General features: G+C 38.2%; 1 protein-coding gene across 3 annotated transcripts in view; it reads right to left on the reverse strand.

Annotated features, from left to right (window-relative positions):
- The window catches only part of LOC131679013 (tyrosine-protein kinase Mer), a 424032-nt gene that overhangs the window by 136283 nt on the left and 264601 nt on the right, over positions 1–23148 (reverse strand). For all 3 annotated transcript variants that reach the window (XM_058959521.1, XM_058959522.1, XM_058959523.1), the window contains one exon: positions 22235–22260. In XM_058959521.1, coding sequence (XP_058815504.1) covers positions 22235–22260 — 26 coding nt within the window. The remainder of the gene's footprint in view (positions 1–22234; positions 22261–23148) is intronic.

A 23148-nucleotide genomic window follows, 5' to 3' on the forward strand; every position in this document is an offset into this window, starting at 1 on the left:
TGTCTGGACATGTCGCAGACTCAGGTGATTCGCATTTAATGCCAAAAGATCCTGACTCCTGCGTTGCAGAAGAAAGAGTTAAGTAGCCATGAAACTCTAAGCTTGCTCATGATACCCTACTCCACGCTTTTCTCTAAACTTTCTTACTTCAAATCTTTGCTCTTCCTTGAGTACTATGGCTCTTAATAATGAATATTTCACACCTTATGTGTTTTTTATGCGGATTTTCAAAATCATGCAGCTTTTTATGCGGATTTCCAAAGTTATGCGGTTTTATTTTATGCGGATTTTCAAAGTTATGCGGTTTTTTTTATGCGGATTTTCAAAGTTATGCGGTTTTTTTTATGCGGATTTTCAAAGTTATGCGGTTTTTTTTATGCGGATTTTCAAAGTTATGCGGTTTTTTTTATGCGGATTTTTTTTATGCGGTACGTATCCCCCGCATAAAAAAAAACTTCAGTGTATTCTTCACCCAATCGTTTATGTTATAGATCACTTTGTATCCAAACAAACCAAACTTGCTACAGTTATATTCTCAAATAACGTACAAAAAACACTCGAAATAAAATTTAGAACACATGAATTGATTAATTACTACACGCTCATACAACACTACTCAAAATTTGAGTTCAGAGCACTCAATTTCAAAAATAGAAGCAATGTGTCAAAAAATGAGTTTTTATTTGAGTAGATTGAACTCAATTGGTGAGTAACCATTCAATTTTCAATATTTCGAGTGAAAAAAATAGTTAACTTCAAAAGAAAATGAACGAACTTTGTCGTTGACTAAAAGTTTTATGAAAGATCAAGCCGCAAATCCTGTAGTTGTAGAGCCGACTTGGATCATTCACAAAAAGGTAAGTTTCTCTGAGGTTTGTTGATATTCAAATCAAACATCCATTCGTATTTTTGTAGTTTCTGCCATTACTATGAGGCGCCGATAGACATGGAATACGTGCAGAGAAACCTTTAAGGATTATATTTCCAGGCATTGCTAGCGCCTGGAGGTTCAGGTAAATGATATGTGAAGTGCCGGTGAGATTCTTTGTTGTTATATAAAAAATACGGAGTTATTATTTTCCGTATTTGCTTTTTGAGTAAAATCTACTCAAATTTGACATTAGCATCCCAAACTCAAAACTGAGTAAACGAGGCAAACTCATTTTTTGACTACGTGCACTTTTTATGAAATTGAGTGGCTGGCCTCTCAAATTTGAGTTTTTATGAATGAGCGTGTAAGGCGAGCTGGAGCCAAACATGAACCGTCATGTTAAAGAAACACGAAGAACCCCATAGAAAATCCTCCCGATTTTCCTAGAGCACTCTAGTTAGAGTGTGGCCAAGACGAGTTTGACGTATCCGAACGAGCAGAAATATGACGTATTTCTATTGTGACCACGTCAAATTTCGTGTTCGTTTGGATACGTCATGGCCTCATGGCCACACTCCAACTAGAGTGCTCTAGATTTTCCCACCGACTAAATCGGCTTGCGTCGGCACAATCGGCCGACTATGCCACCAATTAATCGATCGATTGTTACACCGTCTCTTATGGGGGTTTAACCCTAGAACGTTGCACTGGGGTACAAATGTACCCCACGCCTTCTTTGGAGCCGTGTGAAGACGATAATTCGGCATTTACCGACATTTACCGGCATTTCAATTTAATATAAGATTTTATGGTCACCGCAACATATTCATTTCATGGACTTGTTGACTTTTCTCGGTGAAAAATCAACAAGTCCATGAAATAAATACATAATTCAACTTGCAGTTCCTAGTAGTTCCTAGTTCATCCATAAATGACGTAGCATTTTCTGAGTGATTTTTAACACCCTCTCCCCCATCGTAGCATTTCGTCACAAACCTCTAAATACCCTCTGGTAATTACGTAGCTTGACGGTAACCCTCCCTCCACCATGTCGCCGTAAAATTTGTTAAAAATTCTATTCTATTCCCCTTTAAAAAAGCTACGTAGCATGACATGACCCCCTACTCCCTGTTGTCACATATCATCACAAAATACAAAACTCCCCCTCCCCCATATAATGCTACGTCATTTATGCATGGTTCCTAAGAGTAGGAAAAAGTGGCATAGCAAGTTTGCTTATAGCATTCGTGGAAGCAGGTGTCAAAGTTGGCGTGGGGTACATTTGTACCCCAGTGTACGGTTGCCGTTAGTGTTTCGTCAAGTTTCGTGCTGTCAGTGGAAATGTGATTTGTGACAATACCAGTTTAAATACTGGTTGTTTTACTACGTAAGTAACAATTAGTATTATATAATCGTTTTTAATCATTTATTTAATTTAATTTTGAAGCAGAACAAAAAATCGTTCTCATTTGTGCTGATTTTTATTGTTTTATTGTTTATTTTATATAGTTTTTCAAAGCAATGGCTCGCAAGTATAATTTGCACACAATGACTGCTGTAATAGTAACGTTGCGTGTTACCAATATATTACTGGTCAGAAATATTTTTTCATTTCAATTTCCACCCCATTTCGTGGTATTTTCCATAACACGATTTTTAAACTTTCACTTTTCAAAATAATTGCACTTTTTCAAAAATATCGAAATTTCATTTTATACCGTTTCAAGACCATTCTTTCAACTTTTAGAATCATTAGATTTTTTTCAAATCGGTTGAAAATTCGCAAAGTTATAGTAATTTTTGTGAAAAAAGTCAGAACCGCGATTTTTCCACTTTTTATTTTGTTCAAACCAATTCATGCATCATTGATTCAATAAATTCCGTACTTTCACTTACACAGCTTCTTTCGCAATTAAAAAAACAAAGAAAATGATGTATTATACATTTCGTTTGTTTGCATTTTTACCTGCGAAAATTGCGATCAAACGCGCGGGGTACATTTATACCCCAGTGCAACGTTCTAGGGTGGAAAACGCAAGTACAACGTTCTAGGGTTTACATGGACGTCTGCGGACGCGACAAGCGATTAAATATGACCGAGGAAATCTGTTGTAATCGGCCTATTTCAACCAATTAAATCAATCGATTAGTTGGTAGTTTCAAACTGGAACCACTTCACACAGATTAAATCTGGCGATAAATATGGTGACGAAAATTGTTCACCGACGAAACCCAACATAGTCGGTTAATTAATCTGTTGACCTCTAAGCACCCGATTTCGTCGGTCGACTGGGAACTGTCAAATTTTCTATGAGGAATAACTAACCCCATAAACAATTTGACAGCTGCTAGATTTCACTATCGACAGACGAAATCGGATGTAGAAAATATTGGGCTATTACTATACCGATTAAGTCCATGGTTTCCGGACTAGCTCTGGGAAGCCCAGAGATTCCGGACTAGCTCGATGGAATCATATTAACATTAGAGTGGAAAAATCACGGTAAACTAGAGGTGTTGCTGCAGAACATGTGCAAATATCGTAGATTAATCCGAAAACCAAAATCAGCTGATTCTGATTCGATTGTACGAGAATTACTGGTCTGGTACAAATAGACCCCCTAGCTGAAAATATACAATTACGCTGCTATAAAAACCACTGACGATTTGATGGCTTCACGTAAACGGTTCAATTTCCATTGAAAACAGTGAGAGTACTTCGCCCCAATATGTCCACTTATTTATTGCAATCAATTTTCCCCTGACGCTTGCACCACCAACATTTCAGAGTGGTCCACGAAAAACACATATCCTCCTGCACCAAAGCGATAGCATTGGTTTTGACTCGCAGAGCTGAATAAAAAATATTCACATGTCAGAAATGTTTGGGGTTATGAAGGTAATTGCATTTCCTGATACGGATCACCATACTTTTTGATTGCTGAAAACGGGACTAGTGAAAAAAGAACTTGTTTGAATCCATCTAGTGGTGCAATTGTGCCCTTCTCATTTATCCAAACTATAACTCCATGGCTGGTTATTTGCAACATAAGGGTTGGAATATCTATTATATTCAAATAACATTTGGCACGTTCAGCTCTTCGAGAACCGATCATTTTGAGCATGGGCATAACTAGGTGACCAACCGTACGGAATTTGAGAGGACAGCACGGATTTTTGGTCGGGTGTCCGGAAAAAATACCTGCACGGATTTGCCCAGAATTTGCAAAAAAAAATTAAATCTCAGTGGATGTGTAAAAACGTAGAATTCCAGGATCCAGAAATGCTATTTTGTTAGCAAAAGGAAACCGGATTGACATTAGCCTCAACAAACGAGAACACTATTTGTTTTGTTTCTGAGCAAACCCCTCACGGTGTCTTTTTTTAACAACTTTATGCAAAAAAAATCAGCATCTCTGAAACTTCGGGATATGAAAGAATGGGCTTTCCCCTTTCATTTGAAACCAAAATCAAAATAATCCGTCGGGGGGTCTAGAGCAACTTTTTTTTGAAGTTTTTTTTCGTGAAAACATAGATTTTACAATGGAACTAGTTCATATTTCTGGTGCTTTAGACATTCGGACAACACTAAAAGTAAGAATCTGATGGATTATTTAATTGTCTACAACTTTGTTACCAACTAAAAACCGATTTGAAATTATCCCGAAAAATAGTTTAATATTTTAACGAATTCTAAGTCTAAGTTAGTTTCACAGAAGACCTAGTGGTTTGTCAATTCGCAAGCACTTTTTTTATTTGCCAAATAGTTGTGTTTAGTTCAATAGTGAATTCAGCGGAATTTGAGAGCTTGGAAAGTCTCATCTTTTAGCTGAAAATTATAATTCCCTGATACAGGGCACCATTCATATTTTTGGGATGAGAAGTTTTAGATAAGTGTTGACCAAACTAGTATGATTTCTGGCATCACTGTTTGTTGAATACCGGTTGTCTATTGAGCTGAAAGTTTTTTTCAAGTTTTTAGTATTTTTACAATCGCGATCTGTTTTATTTTTGTTTTATGTGTATATCTTGTTTATCGGTTGTACGAGTGCATTGAAATTTAGTGGCTTCAAGCACGATATTATCTAGTTGTACTGTATCGATTTTGTTGGCTATTTTCGGCAAATTTGAGACTAAGAGAAACGAAAGCAATGAAATTGAAAGACGGATAGGTATTCTAGAGCGAATCAGTTATAAACTTAGAACGGCGTCGGCGGTAAAACATGATGATGAGTTATGTTCTACCATAGACCATGCGGTAGACTTGGGTGGAACGCCCAACTCCTACTATGCAGAAGGCAAAAAATTCTTCACATTTCCTTTCGATCATGCCCATATGAGCCTGCCTAGTTCTAGTTTTCCGTTCTAAGTTTATAACTGATTCGCTCTAGAATACCTATCCGTCTTTCAATTTCATTGCTTTCGTTTCTCTTAGTCTCAAATTTGCCGAAAATAGCCAACAAAATCGATACAGTAGAACCTTGCGGCAATTAAAACATAGTAACATATTATCTAGTTGTGTTCATTCGTGAAAGTGCAAGTTTTGTTTGTGATTTTTGTTGACGTAATCACTGCGCACTACGTCACGCTCAATTTTTCCGCCAAAAGCGACATCTTCTGGTAGATAGCTGAGCTTACACATTGCATGCAAGTTCGCTTGGATTGACGCACGTTATCATACCCGTTAGTTATTTTGCGCATATTGCATACCCGCTAGGCGTTATTTCTACACCAAAAGCATGGCTTGTACCAACTGCTCGAAAGTGGTTAATGATTCTGATCGAATCACATGTCGTGGCTACTGCGGAAATTCGTTCCACATGATTTGCGTCAAGATGGATTATGATGTTCGTGACGTCCTGGGAACCCACCCACGGAACCTATTCTGGATGTGCAACGGCTGTGCTGACTTATTTTCGAATGATAATTTCCGTAGAATGGCTTCGCGTTGTTGCGACATAGTACCCGACTACAGTTCCTTGAAATCTATAAAGAATGACATAGCTGATTTGAAAGATGTCGTCAAAGCTCTTTCGGTTAAAGTTGACTCGAGACCGCTATCAGCAACCGTAAGCACGCCTTGGAAAGGGATTGCTGCATATAACCCAGTTTCAAACACGCCCAAGCGCAAACGTGAAGATGATCCGCTCAAAACAAAAATCCCTAATATTCGTGGATCCAAAGCTGCGTTTGAAACGATAAAAACAATTTCACCACCTGAGGAGTTGTTATGGGTTTACTTGTCAGCATTCGATCCCAGCACGACGGATGATGAAATTTCTAAGCTTGTAAAAGACTGTCTGGGGGTGGATCTGCAACCGAGAATAGTGCGTCTAGTTCCTAAGGACAAGGATCTCTCGTCTCTGAGCTTCATAACCTTTAAAGTTGGCGTTAGCAAATCATACAGGGATAAGGCTCTGTCCAAAGACTCTTGGCCGGAGAACATCTACTTCCGTGAATTTGTGACCAATTCAAAAATTCAACGACCTATCATCAGGATTGCTGCGGAGAAGAATCCATCTGGTGGTGGACAGTAGCGCCAAGTTATTCTGGATAAACTCGTCTGTCCAACTTCTTGTACCCCGGCGAGCAATCTCGGTCTACCTGACGAATCGGCGACTTCTTCTGTGTCAGGTAAAGCCAAGAAGGGTATATGTCCTTCCGAAGCACTTCCAGATACTGCACACCCTCAATGTAAATTTCACTTACAGTCTGATGATGAACACAATTTAATGGACTCTACCGCTGCAGCGAATCTACAATGTCAAAATGAAAATTTCGATCGCATCGCATCTGTCCGCTCAGGTAAACATTTGAAGAATATATGTCCTTCCGAAGCTACACGTGATACTGCGCACCCTCAAGTACGCCTCCCATTACAGTCAGCCGCTGGACACAACAGTGATAACTCGGTCATTCCCTCCGCACCGCTGCTTGCTCCCCTTCTGGACAACAGTACATCCTGCTCTTCCCGCGTCACTCGCGGTTATGCTGATCATCGAACTCGCAGTCCTGAAAATTGGTATGCAGCACAACACCTCTCACATGACGCTGATGGTTTGGGGATCTACTATCAGAACGCGAGAGGGCTTAAGACGAAAATTGATGACGTGTATTTAGCTGCTGTGGACGGTGACTACGATGTTTGCGTCTTCACCGAAACATGGCTTGATGCGAGGATAACATCGGTGCAGCTTTTCGGCGATGCTTACACCGTGTACCGTGCGGACCGAAATAGTGGCAACAGTATTCGCGGTCGTGGAGGAGGAGTTTTGATTGCTGTTTCCACCGCATTTGCCTCATGTGAGATTGATGTAGGTAGATTAACCAGTGTTGAGGCTGTTTGGGTTAGAATTACAACTCCATCGAGGAACTTTTATATTGGTGCTGTCTATATTCCTCCTGAAAAGCGACTCGACTGCAATGTCATGCAACTTCACATTGATGCTGTGAATAACGCTTCCTCACAAGCTGGCGCGGATGGCGTGATGATTGTCCTTGGTGATTTCAATCAGCCAGGGCTCATTTGGGTGCCGTCACGACACGGATACGCTTACCCTGACCCGATTGCTTCGACAACCAACATCGCCAGTCGTATGCTACTGGACGGATTTGCTTTCAACGGATTAAGTCAAGTAAGCATGATTCCCAATCACCAGTCACGCTTTCTGGATCTCGTCTTTGTTAGTGAGACTATTATACCTGTATGTTCCGTCACTGAAGCATCCTGCGTGATTGTTCCACTTGACAACTTTCATCCAGCGCTTGAAATCTCAATTGGCACTATTCGCTCAGTTCAGTACGTAGAAACTGTTTCTGTCGACCGTCTCAACTTTCGCAAAACTGATTTTGTAAAGCTACGCAGTTCTCTGTCGCAAATTTATTGGAGTGTACTCAGGGCCGCAGAGAGAAAATACGGGCCCGGGGGGTCCAACGTACGGGCCCCCACTACTGTGTATTGCCTGAGTACAAAAAAATCAATGTCCAATGTTCCATTGGAGTTCACTGATATAATGTATAGTACACTGAAATTTTATATTTATGTTCCATTTTTTGCTCTAGTAGTTTGTAGTGCCTATGAAGGAAAAAAATGTAGAGTTTTTTATACTTTGGGAGTGTTTAATACCTCTTTCGAAGTTTTGGTGACTTTGAAAAGCGCCATTTTTGTTAATAGTATTTATAAAAGTAAGGAAATGGCAAGATTATAAATGTAGTAATTACAAAATCTAAAATATCTAAACGGCGATCAACGTCAAAAGATAAAAAACAATAGGAGAACTAAATATTAAAAGAATGTACAAAAGAGCTAAAAACTACAAAATCAACCAAATAAACAAATTAATGTCAATAGTCAAAAATGTTTAATCGAGAAAAACCAAAACAAAACTATAAAAAATTGATAAAAGAAAACAGGAAACTAGAAAAACATATTGCGAAGATTAAAAAAGTCGTATATTATTGAACAAATGGTGAAAATAATGAAAAATCGATAGGAAAGTAGGATTTTTTTTAGAATCAATGAAAATGAAAAAAAACTACTTAAAAGAATACAAACATTACCATAAAAAATGCATAAAACTGAAAAACTCGATAAATCAAGAATAATAAAATTTACTAAACATTAAAAACAAGACATATTTAAAGCAATAGAAAAAAAATAAAACGTTAAGAAAGCATAAAACAAGAGGAGTATATATAAAAGACGAGAATAAAATAACCATAGAGAAATTTAAAAAAATGGACGATCCAGAAAATTTTGAAAAACTGGAAAATTGAAACGATGAAAAGACGAAAAAGAAGAAAATTGGAAGTATTGAACAAAAACGGAGCAAACAGACAAAATGGAAAACAAAAAATAGTAGAAAAAAGCCAACATGGTATACTATAGAATCACAAAAATAAAGATATTAACACGAAAAAATGAATAAAATGGATATTATTTAAAGAATTAAAAAAGCAAAAATAAATTCAAACAACGAACTAAATGTAAAATTAAGAAAAAGTGGACCTAGTGTCAAGAAAAGATAAATCAAATGTTTTTTAGGAAAATAAAAAAATCAATGTATAGGAAAATAAATCGAAAACATGAAGAAATAACAATAACGAATTAAATCTTAAGAAAAAGGTATAAAAAATTAAAAAAAATTAAATTAAATAAACAATGGGAAAAAATAAAACTAAAAATAAAAGAAAAGCTAAAAACTAGAAAATGAGGAAGAAAATAGGAGAAAGGTAAAAAATTAAACAATAAGACAAATTGGAATAAATTTGAATAAGTAAAATTGCTTTTGGAAATGCAAAAAAAGAAAAGAAAGGAAGAAGTCTATGACAAGAATAAATGTAGTAAATAGACAAATTCTAAAAATTAGATGGAATGACAAAAGAAACAAATTAAAAAGCAGGGTATTAAAATATGAAACAATAAGAAAAAAGGAGAATGTTCTCAAAAAATTGCGAATAAAATTAAATAGCAGAAAAAAACTATAAATTAAAGTAAGTGATAGTGATAGCAATAGAAAAAAAGCAAAATTAAGCATCGTAAAAAGATGGATAAAATAAAAGTATGCAAATAAAAAAGGCAGAATCTTACAATTGTAGAAATACAAATACAATCCACAACTTCAAAAAATAGATCAATGAAATTTTAACAAAATAAAAAAATCCATGTAAGAATAAAAAAATGGTAAAAATGAGAAACATGAATCAAATTTCAAATAAGGGTTTTGGTTGGATTTTACGCTATGCTAGTTTCGAAAACATTCATAATCCTATAAAAATATGAATTCTCTTTTATTTGTGTTGGTGTGTTAGCACACCTTAAAATAATTTACAAGAATGTTGTAACTGATTTCTAGAAAATAGTTCAAAAATAGAAATAAAATCGTTACGTTCAGGAAGCGACGTTCAAAATCTCACGCTCACTTCTCTAATACGAAAAGATTTTGTATGCGGATTTAACTTGCTACATTAGTTATCTAATCTTGCTAACTAGATGATTTTGTTTGGTAGCAGAGTTAAATGTTCTGTTCGAAATCAACCAAACACAATTTAGCAATTTGATTGAACGAATGCTTCTTAGAATCATTGGCAGCTGCAGGCAGGGTTGCCACCTCTGGAGAGGCTCTGACCCGGAGATTTTCACTGATCTGGGGGGTGGTGGATTTTGAGTGGAACGAGACAGAAATTGGAATCAAAGCGATTGCTAGGCATTTTAGAGCACTTTAATCGCTTTTTATTACCACGTTAAAGTAAAACTGTAAATTTTTCACGATTGAGAACGGTTTTATCGGTTTAATGTGGTGTAGTATTACACTTCCCCGACTAAGTGTCAAGAATACAAAAGCACCAGCTACTCTCACTGTGCAGGTCGAACGAGCATTGCTCTCCTCCACAACTAACAGCAGAAGGAGAGCAAACGAGGCAGAGCTGTGACATCACACTATGTGGTGTCGGTTATTCATCACCAACAAATTTTAATTTCGCAACAAAGGGGCAAAACTCACCTCCCAAGCCCAGTTAAGGATCGCTGCTGGAGTAGCAACAACACCGCAAGAACTCGTTTGATGTTGACCTAGTCAGTTGGATTAAAACAAATCTGCCAGACCTTAGTGCAGCTGGTGATAAGCACCACTAAGAGTGAAATGATTTGGTAAAATTGCAGTAAAATAACTTTTTTACACCATTTTGAGCAACTTAGTTTCAATTGTAGCACATAGCGAAATATTACTTTCTTAACCCTCCGGAATTCGCGCATATGGCTTACCGAACGAGCAGCCGCTGGTCCCCTAAGACGATTTCGCTAGATTTTCAGAGCAGCGTGCACTCAGTTCACTAGCGCGACTTCCGGAAGGTTAATTTGTAGTAAATTTTATTTGTTTTTCATTTTCATTGCTTTATGAAAGAAATTAGCAATATTTGGTGAACTTTTCGCCAGCTTGAAACGAAGGGTTAGTCGGGAAAAATAAATCTGAAAGAGAGTAATAGTTAATTTAGACTTTTTAAATATTTTGTAAAGAATCAATTAATTCCAAAAAAATTGAACCTATGCTTCTTCCCACCAAACCTGGAGAAATTGATGTAAAACCCGGAGACCCGGAGATCGCTCCTGAACACCGGAGTCTCCGGGTCAAATCCGGAGAAGTGGCAACCCTGCAGCTAGGGATTGTGAACTGAGAGATTCTTCATGCTCCATGACATCTAAAATTTTAAACAAAATTATTAACACTATACTCGGCTTGTTGTGTACGCAATTTGCTGTTATAATGAAAATGTTGATAAAAGGCCGTATTTGAAGGAATTGTAAAACGTATTTATTTATTTTTTGCGTCGCCTGGCCTCTTTGCTAGGGCGAATTGGTAGTCTAAAATCGCCGAAAAAAGCTACGTCATTTGAGTTTGACCCCTTTACAAAAATGTTTCGGTATTATCTCGTATCTGAATATGATTTTTTATAGATTTTGTATCAATGAACGGCAAACCAAAGATATTAAATTTTAAATTTAAATTTTTGGATTAATTTCAAATTCTTGTGGTATATCAAGAGTTATTGATGACTCATTTGACCATTTGAGCTCTCAAATAGAGGTAGGGCTACCACCTCTAGTGGTACTTTGACCAGCAGAATTTCACTGAGCAGGGGATAGACTTCAAGAGACACAACCTCCTGCTAGGCAGCCATTTTGTCCTAGCCAACATCCCCATTTGTTAAAATCAAAACAACTTAATGCTATTGCACTGGCGACGTAGGCCTAGAAGCGGCTAGGCCCATCATATGTTGACTACTGTCAAAGTCTGTCTATGGAGATATAGCTGATGACAGGAGTGACACCCCCCTGGTTGAAATCAATATGCACTGTTTTATTTCTTATATAGGTCTTAGCACTAGGAGGAAAAATATCTTATTTTCTTCACATTCACCGTAGAGTGTAATGTTTTGGTAAAGCACGCCCGATCTGAATGAAATAACAAGATTATAACAGAATGCAATTTTCGTAACATATTGTGTTATGAATTTGGTCTCGTTAGTAGTTAAAATAACTGAAAATTATAACAAGTAACAACGGGAGATATAGTTTTGAAATATGTTTGTTATGTGTTTCTGATCGGGACTCTAAATGTGCCGTTCACATTTAGCTGTATGTTTTTGCACTTTTTAACAGATTTGTTGATTTAGTTGGATGTAGTGATTTGCTTTCTCGAATATTCACAAACAATTTAAAAGCATCAACCACTCTCGCAGTGAAGGATAACCCGAGCGAGCTTTGTTCTGCTCCTCAATAAACAAATACGGGGTGTGAAATCACACTTCAGTTTCTTTCGAGAATCTTTGTGAGGAACATTAAACCATTGAAGCGAAGGTTCAATGGGTTAAAGTAAACCCAAATGGCACTTTTAAAATAATATTTGTCAACGCCAAGAGGGGCCCTCCTTTACAATTGGGGCCAGCAACCCGAGGATGATGTTTATGAGGACTGGGTGCTGGGCGATTCCTGGTAAAGAAAAGGGCAACGCAATATTGCAAAATAATCCAATGGATTCTTCCGGGCAACTTCGGATTTACCGGAACTCGCCTCCAAAAACCGGTGTGGCAACCCTAAGCAGGGTTTTTTCTTTCAATAATTACTTTCAATACTAATCCAGCGCTTTCGAAGATTGGAAATTCAATAAATCAAAAAAATCGATTTCAAATTGGCGAAATTTGAAGACAACCTCATGACTTCTAATCAAACCATTTAATTGTTTAACCCTTACAAGTCTGATATTTTTGTTTCGATTATAGACGTTTTAACCTTAAGGTCATTCGCTTCTTCATTCAGGTTAGGAGTTTTTGCTATTACAAATCTCTATTCCTGCGTGCGGGATTGGGATTCGAACCCAGATGAGCTGCGTACATGACATTCAATGTACAAATTCCGCTATGCCCGCTCGAATCTGATCTTGTTTCGATGCGAGAATTAGGTTAGTATAAATGTAGTTGATAGCAAATATGCAATAGTTTAGATTTTTCGTTATTCTAGTTACCTCATACACAATATGTTGAATTTTTAATCGTATTCTCAAATAAATTTTTGTCGAAAAAGTATTTGTCAAAATTTTAGTTTCTGTTAAAAATCCGGGCCCCCTTCAAAACTCCGGGCCCGGGGGGAAACACCCCGGTCCCCCCCCCCTCTCGGCGGCCCTGAGTGTACTGTATGCCCAAAGGAGTGTTAATGCTGCAGTTGCCCTCTACAAGCGACTACTACTGAACTGTGTTGAGACCTCAGTGCCTAAATGTCAGCCTCCTAGCAAGCCGCCCTGGTCAAACAGCACTCTTCGAAGGCTAAAACGTACTCGAGCAAAAACCCTACGTGCGTATACAAATCGACGGTGTCCTCTTTCTAAGCGCATGTTCACTTTTGCCAGTAATGAGTATCGTTGTTACAACAAGCTTCTGTATAAACGCTATGTAAACCGCATGCAGAATAATCTACGCCGAAACCCGAAGGGCTTTTGGTCATTTGTCAACACGAAGCGAAAAGAAACTGGACTTCCATCAAGGATGCTTTACGACGGCGAAGAAGCTACGACAACTGTGGCGAAATGTACGCTGTTTGCCAGATTCTTCTCAAGTGTTTTTTCAGCTGACTCGCCAACCGCAATCGAACTCGAAAATGCTTCTCGTGACGTTCCTGCTTGTGCTGTTGATATGGATGTGTTTACTGTCTCCAAACAAATGGTTATATCTGCAATCCGGAAAACCAAGTCATCTTATGCACCCGGCCTCAGTGCTATACCTTCAACTGTACTGAAAAAATGTTCGGACTTACTTGTAACAGCACTTGCATATATTTTTAACCTATCGCTTCAGCAGCAAACGTTTCCTGAGGATTGGAAACGCTCAGTAATGTTCCCGGTATTCAAGAAGGGTGACAGATGCAACATGGAGAGCTATCGCGGAGTCACTTCGCTTGGAGTCGAATCTAAAGTATTTGAATCAATCATCAACGAAGCGTTATTTTCTGCTTGTCGACACTACATCAGTACATCCCAGCACGGATTTTTCCCCGGACGTTCGGTCGAGACGAATCTCGTCTGCTTCACGTCATTTTGCACGGAACAATTGTCTAAGAAATTGCAGGTGGATACTATCTACACTGATCTAAAAGCAGCTTTTGATAGAGTTAATCATGAGATACTGATAACAAAGCTTGATAAGCTAGGGTATTCTACTAGATTCTGCCATTGGCTTCGATCCTACCTTGTACACCGTGAAGTCGTTGTTCAAATTGGCGATATTGTTTCAGAATCCTTTATCAACACTTCCGGAGTTCCTCAAGGTAGTACGCTGGGTCCACTGCTTTTTTCACTGTTCGTGAATGATGCAGTTTTCGTTCTAAGGCGTGGAGGAAAGCTGTTTTTTGCCGACGACTTAAATTTTTTTCTTGTTATACGAAATGAAGCCGATTGCCGTGAGCTACAGCATCTTATCGACACCTTCTATAGCTGGTGTGTAAGAAACATGATGGTCCTTAGTGTTGCAAAATGTTTTGTCATCAGCTATTTTCGAACGAGAAATATGCTTACCTTCAACTATAACATCGCAGGAACTCAGCTGCAACGCGTTGACCACGTGAAGGATCTAGGAGTCATTCTTGATGATAAGCTATCGTATACTCATCACGTCTCAGCGACCATCGACAGAGCCAATCGTTTGCTGGGATTTATTTTCAAAATTTCCAGTGAATTTCGGGATCCTCTATGCTTCAAGGCTCTTTATTGCTCATTGGTGCGCCCGCAGTTGGAATTTGCAAACGTCGTTTGGTGCCCGCATCAAGCTACGTGGAGCCTTAGGATCGAAGCAGTCCAGCGTAAATTCATACGATATGCGTTACGTGGATTGCCGTGGAACGATCCGTTAAACCTGCCACCGTACGAGGACCGTTGCCGTCTTCTAGGACTTAATACTTTAACGCATCGGAGACATGCAGCGCAGGCTACTTTCGTGTCAAAGATTCTGATGGCTGAATATGATGATCCGGAGCTACTAGCGCAAATCAGCCTCTACGCGCCTACCCGTTCTCTTCGCCCACGAGCCCTGCTGTATTCTGAAATGCGCAGCACTAACTACGCTGCCAATAGTCCGATTTTAGCAATGAGTCGTCGCTTCAACGAGTTTGCTGAAATTTTCGACTTCGTCGTGAATTCTTCGCAGTTTCGTCGTCGTGTATTGTCACTAGTTTAATTGTGTTTAGTTTAACTTAGTTTAGTTTAGTTCATTTAGACAAATTGTCAGTTGGACTTTTTTATACAAATACAAATACAAATCCCAAAGGGGCTAAACAGGCATGCACAAGTACCGTGCTGCTCCGTGTCCCATTCCTGTGCACTGGCTCATAATGCGTCAGAGCTAAATTCATTGAGCTAGTGCTTGTGCTGGTTTCCGATGAGCCAGAGTTAGCAAGTAGCACGAGCACCGATGAGCGAGAGCTCTCGCTAGCACGGTGATAGCTAGCACGCTGCACGGAGCTATAGCACAGCTATAGCAAAGTAGAATAAAAAACAACGTGTCAGTGTGAGTAATGATGCCTGCTCATATAGAAAGGTTATACAAGCACTCTGAAAACCGTCAACCTAATCCCAGCCCGGAGGGCCGAGTGTCATATCCCATTCGACTCAGTTCGTCGAGATCGGAAAAAGTCTGTATGTGTGTATGTGTCAAAAAATGTCAATCATTTTTCTCAGATGCAACCTTCCCATCGGCAGCTGTTGAATTTTGTATCGATCGGAATTCTGGTTCCGGAATTACGGGTTTAAGAGAGCGGCCACAAATTTTCCATATAAACTATAGAAAAAATTAAAAATAGAATTTTTATGAATTTTTATTATGAAACGTCGATATTTGATGCAAACTCGAAAAAAAATTTGACGAAAATTCACTTTTTTGGATTTTGGCGCATTTTTGCCTTTCTCATATGGAAAGGTTATGCAATCACTCTGAAAACCGTCAACCTAATCCCGGAGGGCCAAAATTTTTTTTGACTGTCGTAAGGTTTCTGGATTTGGAGAGGGGCGTAGTTGAGGGTATACGGAGAGGGTTTATCCTCCCCTCCCTCTACTGTTCACTCCTCTCCCTTTAAAGTCCCCTTAAATCACCCCTCGGACCACCACCCCATCCATCCCTCATACCCCCTCCACTCAAACCTATAAGTTTTAAACCACCACTATATCACAAACCATACCAAATTAAGCTGGGGAGTCGATCGATCGTGGGATTTTCGCCCTCCTCACTCACCCACTCCCGCATGACAAAATGAGTTAGCAAGCAGATAACATTGAACTAATGCTGATCAGGCTAACTAAGTATGATATTTTTTTTTTGTTTCAAGTGTTTCACCGTCGACACGTAGCTCATCAAGTTCGTGGCTGGCAAGCCATTGTGTATATGTGCAAAGTGTACTAAGAATGTAATGGACATTTCCACAATTATGTTGAACATAGCCAGCCACCGAGCCATAGTTTAGAGAAATGAGAAAGGCGCAATTGCAGCGCTAGGTGGATTAAAACAGGTTTTTTCAGCATCCTGTCGCACATTCACCAACGCATATTTATTGCTTTGTCCTATTCTTTCGTTCCATAGCTAACACCACTACACCGTTCTAGCTCATCTGGCAACACGGTGTTCCTAAAACCGTTATTAACTAAAAAAAATGACCATAAATTTGGCATACGGCATTCGAAAGATACAGTATCCAAGCATCTTTTCAGTGAATTTCAAAATGATCCATCGAGGGATTCGAGATAAATGGCGATTTGAAGTTTTATGATACGTTTCATAAGGCTACCAGCAAACACCCACGGGTTTGGTCCAATCTCTATGAACAAAAAAATATTTGTCTACTTATTTAGTACAGGGCATTCAAAAGATATAGTAATCAAGTATATCCCCTGCAAGTTTGGAAATATTTCATTGACGGAATCGAAAGTTGTAACGGTTTGGATGTGGTATGCGGTCATAGATGGGTTTTCTACCAGACTTCAAGCGTGAATCCATGTTTGTCCATTGACTATTTAGATCGTTTATACGTGTCGCGACTTTTAAAGGAAAACCTTACCATTTAATTACATAAATATAATGCACGAAAGGTGTTATTTATATGGTGCACTGAAAAAATATGGAAATAGGGTTGTCTACCAAACGTTAAATATAATGTGTAAATTAAAAAAAATAGATGAAAGTTGGAATGTTTACTTCCAAAGGCCATATCTCAATGGTATGTTGACTGATTCTAATTATTTTTTCATTGTTGAACAGGTAGACGTTTCATCGTTAATTTTCATCAAGAGGAATATAAAATAGAGTTGTCTACATAAATAAATATACAATATAATTGGTCTCAACTATATGTATTATAATTATTTAGTGATTATTTTTGTATTAAAAATAGCGGCCTATCAATTTTTATATACTAGTTGATTGCAATTGCTGTTTACTACAAATTATGGATATATGAAATGTTAAAACTAACACAGTCGTGATTCGCTGGTCGCTCAATTTTTAACAGGAGCCGCTTTTTAGTTGGACCTCCGCGCTAGTTGGTCCATTGTCGACATCTGAATGTCAAATTCTCATGTTAAATTCAATTCGACAATCAAACTGACAATAGTTAGAGATATGAGCAGATGAACTTGTACTAATAACATCCCCTTTGATCCCCCTACTAATAACATCCCCCAGTTTTAACATCTGTCAACCCAACCAGCGAATCACGATTGTACAAAATTTCCAACAAAAACCGTATCATAACATAAATTGATCTGAATCAGCAAATACCTTCATATTTTTTAGTATATGCATTGAATTTATGGTTTTATTTTTCCATGATTTATAGTTTGCGTTCGTTGCATTCAACTAATGTATAGAAATTGATAGGTCGTCGTTTTGAATATAAAGATATTTACTAAATAGTGATAATACATATAGTTGAGGATAATTAAGTTGTCTATTGTTTGAAGTAGCCAACTCTATTTTATATTCTTCTTGATGAAAATTAACGATGAAACGTCTACCTGTTCAATAATGAAAAAATAATTAGAATCAGTCAACATACCATTGAGATAAGGCCTTTTGAAGTAAACATTCCAACTTTCATCTATTTTTTTTTAAATTACACATTATATTTAACGTTTGGTAGACAACCCTATTTTCATATTTTTTCAGTGCACCATATTAATAACACCATTTGTACATTATATTTATGTAATAAAATAGTAAGGGTTTCCTTTAAAAATCGCGACACGTATAAACGATCTAAATAGTCAATGGACAAACATGGATTCACGCTTGAAGTCTGGTAGAAAACCCATCTATGACCGCATACCACATCCAAACTGTTATAACTTTCGATTCCGTCAATGAAATATTTCCAAACTTGCAGGGGATATACTTGATTACTATAGCTTTTGAATGCCATGTACTAAATAAGTAGACAAATATTTTTTTGTTCATAGAGATTGGACCAAACCCGTGGGTGTTTGCTGGTAGCCTTATGAAACGTATCATAAAACTTCAAATCGCCATATCTCTCGAATCCCTCAATGGATCATTTTGAAATTCACTGAAAAGATGCTTGGATACTGTATCTGTCGAATGCCGTATGCCGAATTTATGGTCATTTTTTTTAGTTAATAACGGTTTTAGGAACACCGTGGCAAGCTTACCGGGCCAGCCCGAGTAACAATTCAGGTTTTACAGTAGTTTTATAGTCACTCATAAAACGTAGATTGCACTTGTAGCATGCAATAAAACTTGAATTGTTACTTGGGAGCTTACCGAGCTACCTTATGGTGCTAACTCGTTGTGCTAGCTCTTCGAATCCTACAGCTCGAGCACGAAGGTTACCTAGCACGAGCGGAGTCAGTGCTTATTGCTTTTGGTTCGTTCAAAGCGTCTTCTCAGCTCGTGGTAGGCTCTCGTGCTGTGCTTCATGCATTCCTAGGGCTAACCAACATTGTTTTCCTACTTTGACTTTCTTGCATTTTTTTAATAGCTCTAGGTAATCCACGTGTACCGTCATTTGAGAATTCAATAGGGATCTTTAGGGGTGTGCGGGTTAGGGCATATTCTGATGCAGATTAGTACCGTGAGTTAATATCTCAGTCCTTTTTCAATTTTTTGGCCCGAAACTATTGAAAAAAAACATTTTTTAGTTTGTTTCCTTTTAGGACAATAACACATCCAGATTCGAGTGTGTATCTTCGTCGCGAGCGGTTGACTCTTGTAGAGCTCCCTTCGAGTCGGTTAATTTTCATTATTTTCGGCGCAGTGTACTGCCTCCCGGTTATAGAAAGTGTCAATAAGGGTGCAATTTTACGATTATATAAAGTTAAGTGGCTTATAAAAGCATTTTCGGCATATTTTTGAGTGACGCGAGTGGTGACAGTTTGTGAAAATCAAAATCCGGCAAATGAAAAAATATCTTTTCCTCGCATTACGGGCCGTCGATTCCCGATGCAAGGACAATAAAAGTGCACAGAAAACATCTAGAAACACAGTGTATATTCTAAAGATAGTGAAAAATGGTTTTTCAGAGAAAAAAATTCAATCCGAAAAGTGAAAAAAGATACGGCAATAAGAAAAATTAGCATATTCAAATAATTGGCGTTTCACCAGCGACTAGCGACTACCAGGTGTCGCCCCAAAATTCTTCGCCCGAAAAATAGGTGGCAAACCAGCCACTCCAGCTCAGCTAATTTCGTCCGCGTCCCTTGTCACCTATGTTTTATTGGGTGTTTTATAGGCGGTGCTATCTTTGGAAATGAGCCGCCTTGGATATTCAACTGTTTTTTTTACTTTCTTATTTTATTGCGTATGAGGAGAGGTTTTGATTCTTTAATATTCGGGAACACGTATCTGCCGGTCGGCAAACTTTTCTTTGGACTGAGCAAACTAATTTCTATGTTTCTTTAGGGCTTGTTTTACCAACGGGGGAACTGATCCAAAGAGCATTCAATGTGCTTAGGGAAAACACATGGTCTTATTTGAGTAGAATGATGACTTCAATCATGTATAAGGTTTGAGAATTGACAATTCGCGAGAGGAATCGGGGACCGATAAGCAATTACCTTCAGTTATGTCAGCACGAAGAATAAGTGTTTTGCTGTCATGTTCGTTCAGCTTTCAATTCTATCTCATGCCTCCACGCGAGTCTAAGTTTATTAATGTCATTTGGTCCTTAGACCGGCGACGACTGGGTGCTATCAGCCTTCTGCCAATAGTAGCAGAATGAGAGGGTGCGAACAGATCTAGCGGAGAAAACAATACCGTCCAAATGAATAGTTGTTGGGAAATCAGCTCCAATAAGACTTTAATTTGACTAGTAACGATGATCGCGCGTCAATACGTACTGAAAATTCGCCGCGTCTGTTTTAATGAATCTAATTTCAAGTTCCGTTATTGGTGGAAAGCCCGTGCATCGTTAACGAGCCTCTGTATTTCCCTTTAATGTTCGATATAATCGTTCGTATACGTGTATTTCGCAAACAATCCGATATTAGAAATAGGAAATACTTTCGTTGATTTATAACATCTCGAGCTATCATAACTCTTTGTGTGTATAACGTGTTATCAGTCTGTAGTTTGCAACCCAAAAAATATATTGTGGGGAAGGTATAGCGAAATTAGTCTAAATAATGTCGCACTATTTATGATCCGGCCTATTATGCAGATAAGATTAGCTTTTCTAGGCAAAACTCCCACGATCGGCTGTGTGGAGTTGAAATTGCTTTTGTTTAGAAAACATAGGATACTCTCGGTAGCCGGCTACCCAGTGTTTAAAAAGAACCAAAAACTAAACAAGATCGTCTTTTTCGAGCGATCGTGTTCTCGAAAACTTACTAAACTACTACCTAATGAACTATGTACAGGTCGCATCGCTTGCATGGAGCGAATCACCAACTTCGCGACACCTATGGAAGAGTGTGATGAACCTTCTGTATAAGATTCCTCATTTTATTCAAACGATCACCGGGTAAAATCAGCACCGACACGATAGAAACCACGAAAAAATTCGTCGCGTGATTGAATATTATTAAGAAATATAAGCAGTGCTCCTTATAGCCGGCTTTCCGGAGTTCAAGTTGCTTATTTTGCTAATCGTATTAATACAACAAATGATAAATTTCCCACATTCTCGGCAGCCGGCTGCCCAGAGCAATTATTACATGATAACGCCACTGGCACACTTACTAACAACTCTCCCATTCCCGTGATACATGTGGAGATGCAGAGGATTCCTCGGTCTCTAGTAGCAACATGTATCGGACTAACATTCCTTCCTTTCCCAGAAGATCTGCATTCGGACGTGGCCGGCGTCGATATTGATCAACATGCAGGAATCAAAATAGATTGTACAATGTGGCTCATCATGTTATTCCCAAGCATGTTGTTCCAATGAAAATTTTGCAACCTAATTTGGTTCTGGTCAATAACGGAGTAGCAACTACGGGCGATCTCTTATGCTTATGCTTATGCTTATGCTTTTAGGACAATAACACATCCAAACCCATGCGACTTGCACGACCCTATAGGTTGCCTTATCAGATCTACCATAGTTTGCAGATGAAACTTGGGATGGCAGGTTGCTAGCGGATTGACAAAGTACCAGATCATGCTGTGTGGGGTGCTGTCCCGGTTAACAATGAGGCGGACGAGATATTTGCAGATACGTCATTTAGTAGGACAACTGTCAGTTTGCTGGTTGAGTTTAATTTGGTTTTTTTAAATTTAAAAATCATAAAAGAATAATTAAGGTTTAAGAATGATATGAGTGTACTCGTAAGGACATCCGCTACCAATACATAGGAAAAACTGGCACAATTTTTCCAAATTAAAGATCCCTATTTAAACAACTTTTCCTTCGCAATTTTTTTTATCTCCGACGAATCAAAAACCGATTTTTAATCATCTTACTGAAGCTCATTCCTGATTAGTTGGCTCTAATTTCGTGCACCGAGCTGCAAATGTTGAACAGTTTTTGTTCGAAGCTTCTCATCTTTGACAATGGAAGAAAGCTGATTTTATTTGATGGTCAGTCCATTTGGATTCGAACGGAAACTGAACCAAGTACAAAACCGTATCGTATTAAAAGCCTACTTCGCTTTGGTTATGCCTCTAACATCACCCACCTATCTTTTTATTTGATGAAGAAGACTACAGGCCAAAAATAATCTATGTATAGATGGCTTTTTAATGAAGATTGGGGCTGTTTACTCATATTCAGAAGACCTTACAATAGCATCGAATACCCATATTCGCTAGACAGCACTTTGATAATACATAATGGTCATTCATTCGAGCTAAATATAAATTAGACAGGTTTCAACTTACCTTTATTACATCATTTGGGATGAATACTGAAAAGAGAAATAAAATTAAATAATTACTTAGAAGTGAGTATCAATAAATATCCAACGGTGAATAGGTCGATTGAGTATATATGATTTTAACAAAGAGAATAAATGGTGCGAAAAGAAAACTTATATGCTGAACTCAACCCTTTTGTACCCCAGCCAATGGCGCTAACTAATTACGTCATCCTGAACACGTGACAACGTCACAAAAAATTGCTTTGCTATTGGACTATACGTCCTACCTGGAAGTGTTGATTCTTTTCGCTAAATTTTGTTTCACTTATTTTTATTATCTGTTGGACATTACTACAAAAAAATGTCACACGAATCTTCAGCGATTTTTTTTTTCAATTTTTCATCAGTCGAGAGTTTCAGAAAACCAAGATGCTGAAAGCTCAGCATTCGAATATGTGTTATCAAAATTGACAGCGCAGTAAGCTGAACACAATGAGGTATACATATAGGTGTGGCAGAACACACGGTTTGCTACACGTATATGGCACCCCTATCCCATTTGTACTGAACTGACATAAGTCAACATCTCAGCGGGCACACAAATTATGGACCCCACTGACAGTTCAAATTGTTCTGCTCGTTTTGTTCGAAGCTCGATTTTCACTAGTCAGATACCGTACGGCATGACTCAATTTTTAGACATTTGTTAAAAAGCGAAAATATTGCACAGCTAATTGAAGAAAATTTAATGTGTTGTTTTAGACATGTCGGTGAATAAAAAAAACTTTACACCATGGTGCACCAACAAATTAAACGTACTCGTACTAGCACAAAATTGTGTCGAATGAAATCGATTCTGTTTATTGTGAATCGACCCTAACGCGCGGTTTAAGTTTTGAAATCATGGCGGCGTAGCAGACGCCTGGTTTGCTAGTG

This window comes from Topomyia yanbarensis, chromosome 2, assembly GCF_030247195.1.
Source record: "Topomyia yanbarensis strain Yona2022 chromosome 2, ASM3024719v1, whole genome shotgun sequence".
NCBI lineage: Eukaryota > Metazoa > Arthropoda > Insecta > Diptera > Culicidae > Topomyia > Topomyia yanbarensis.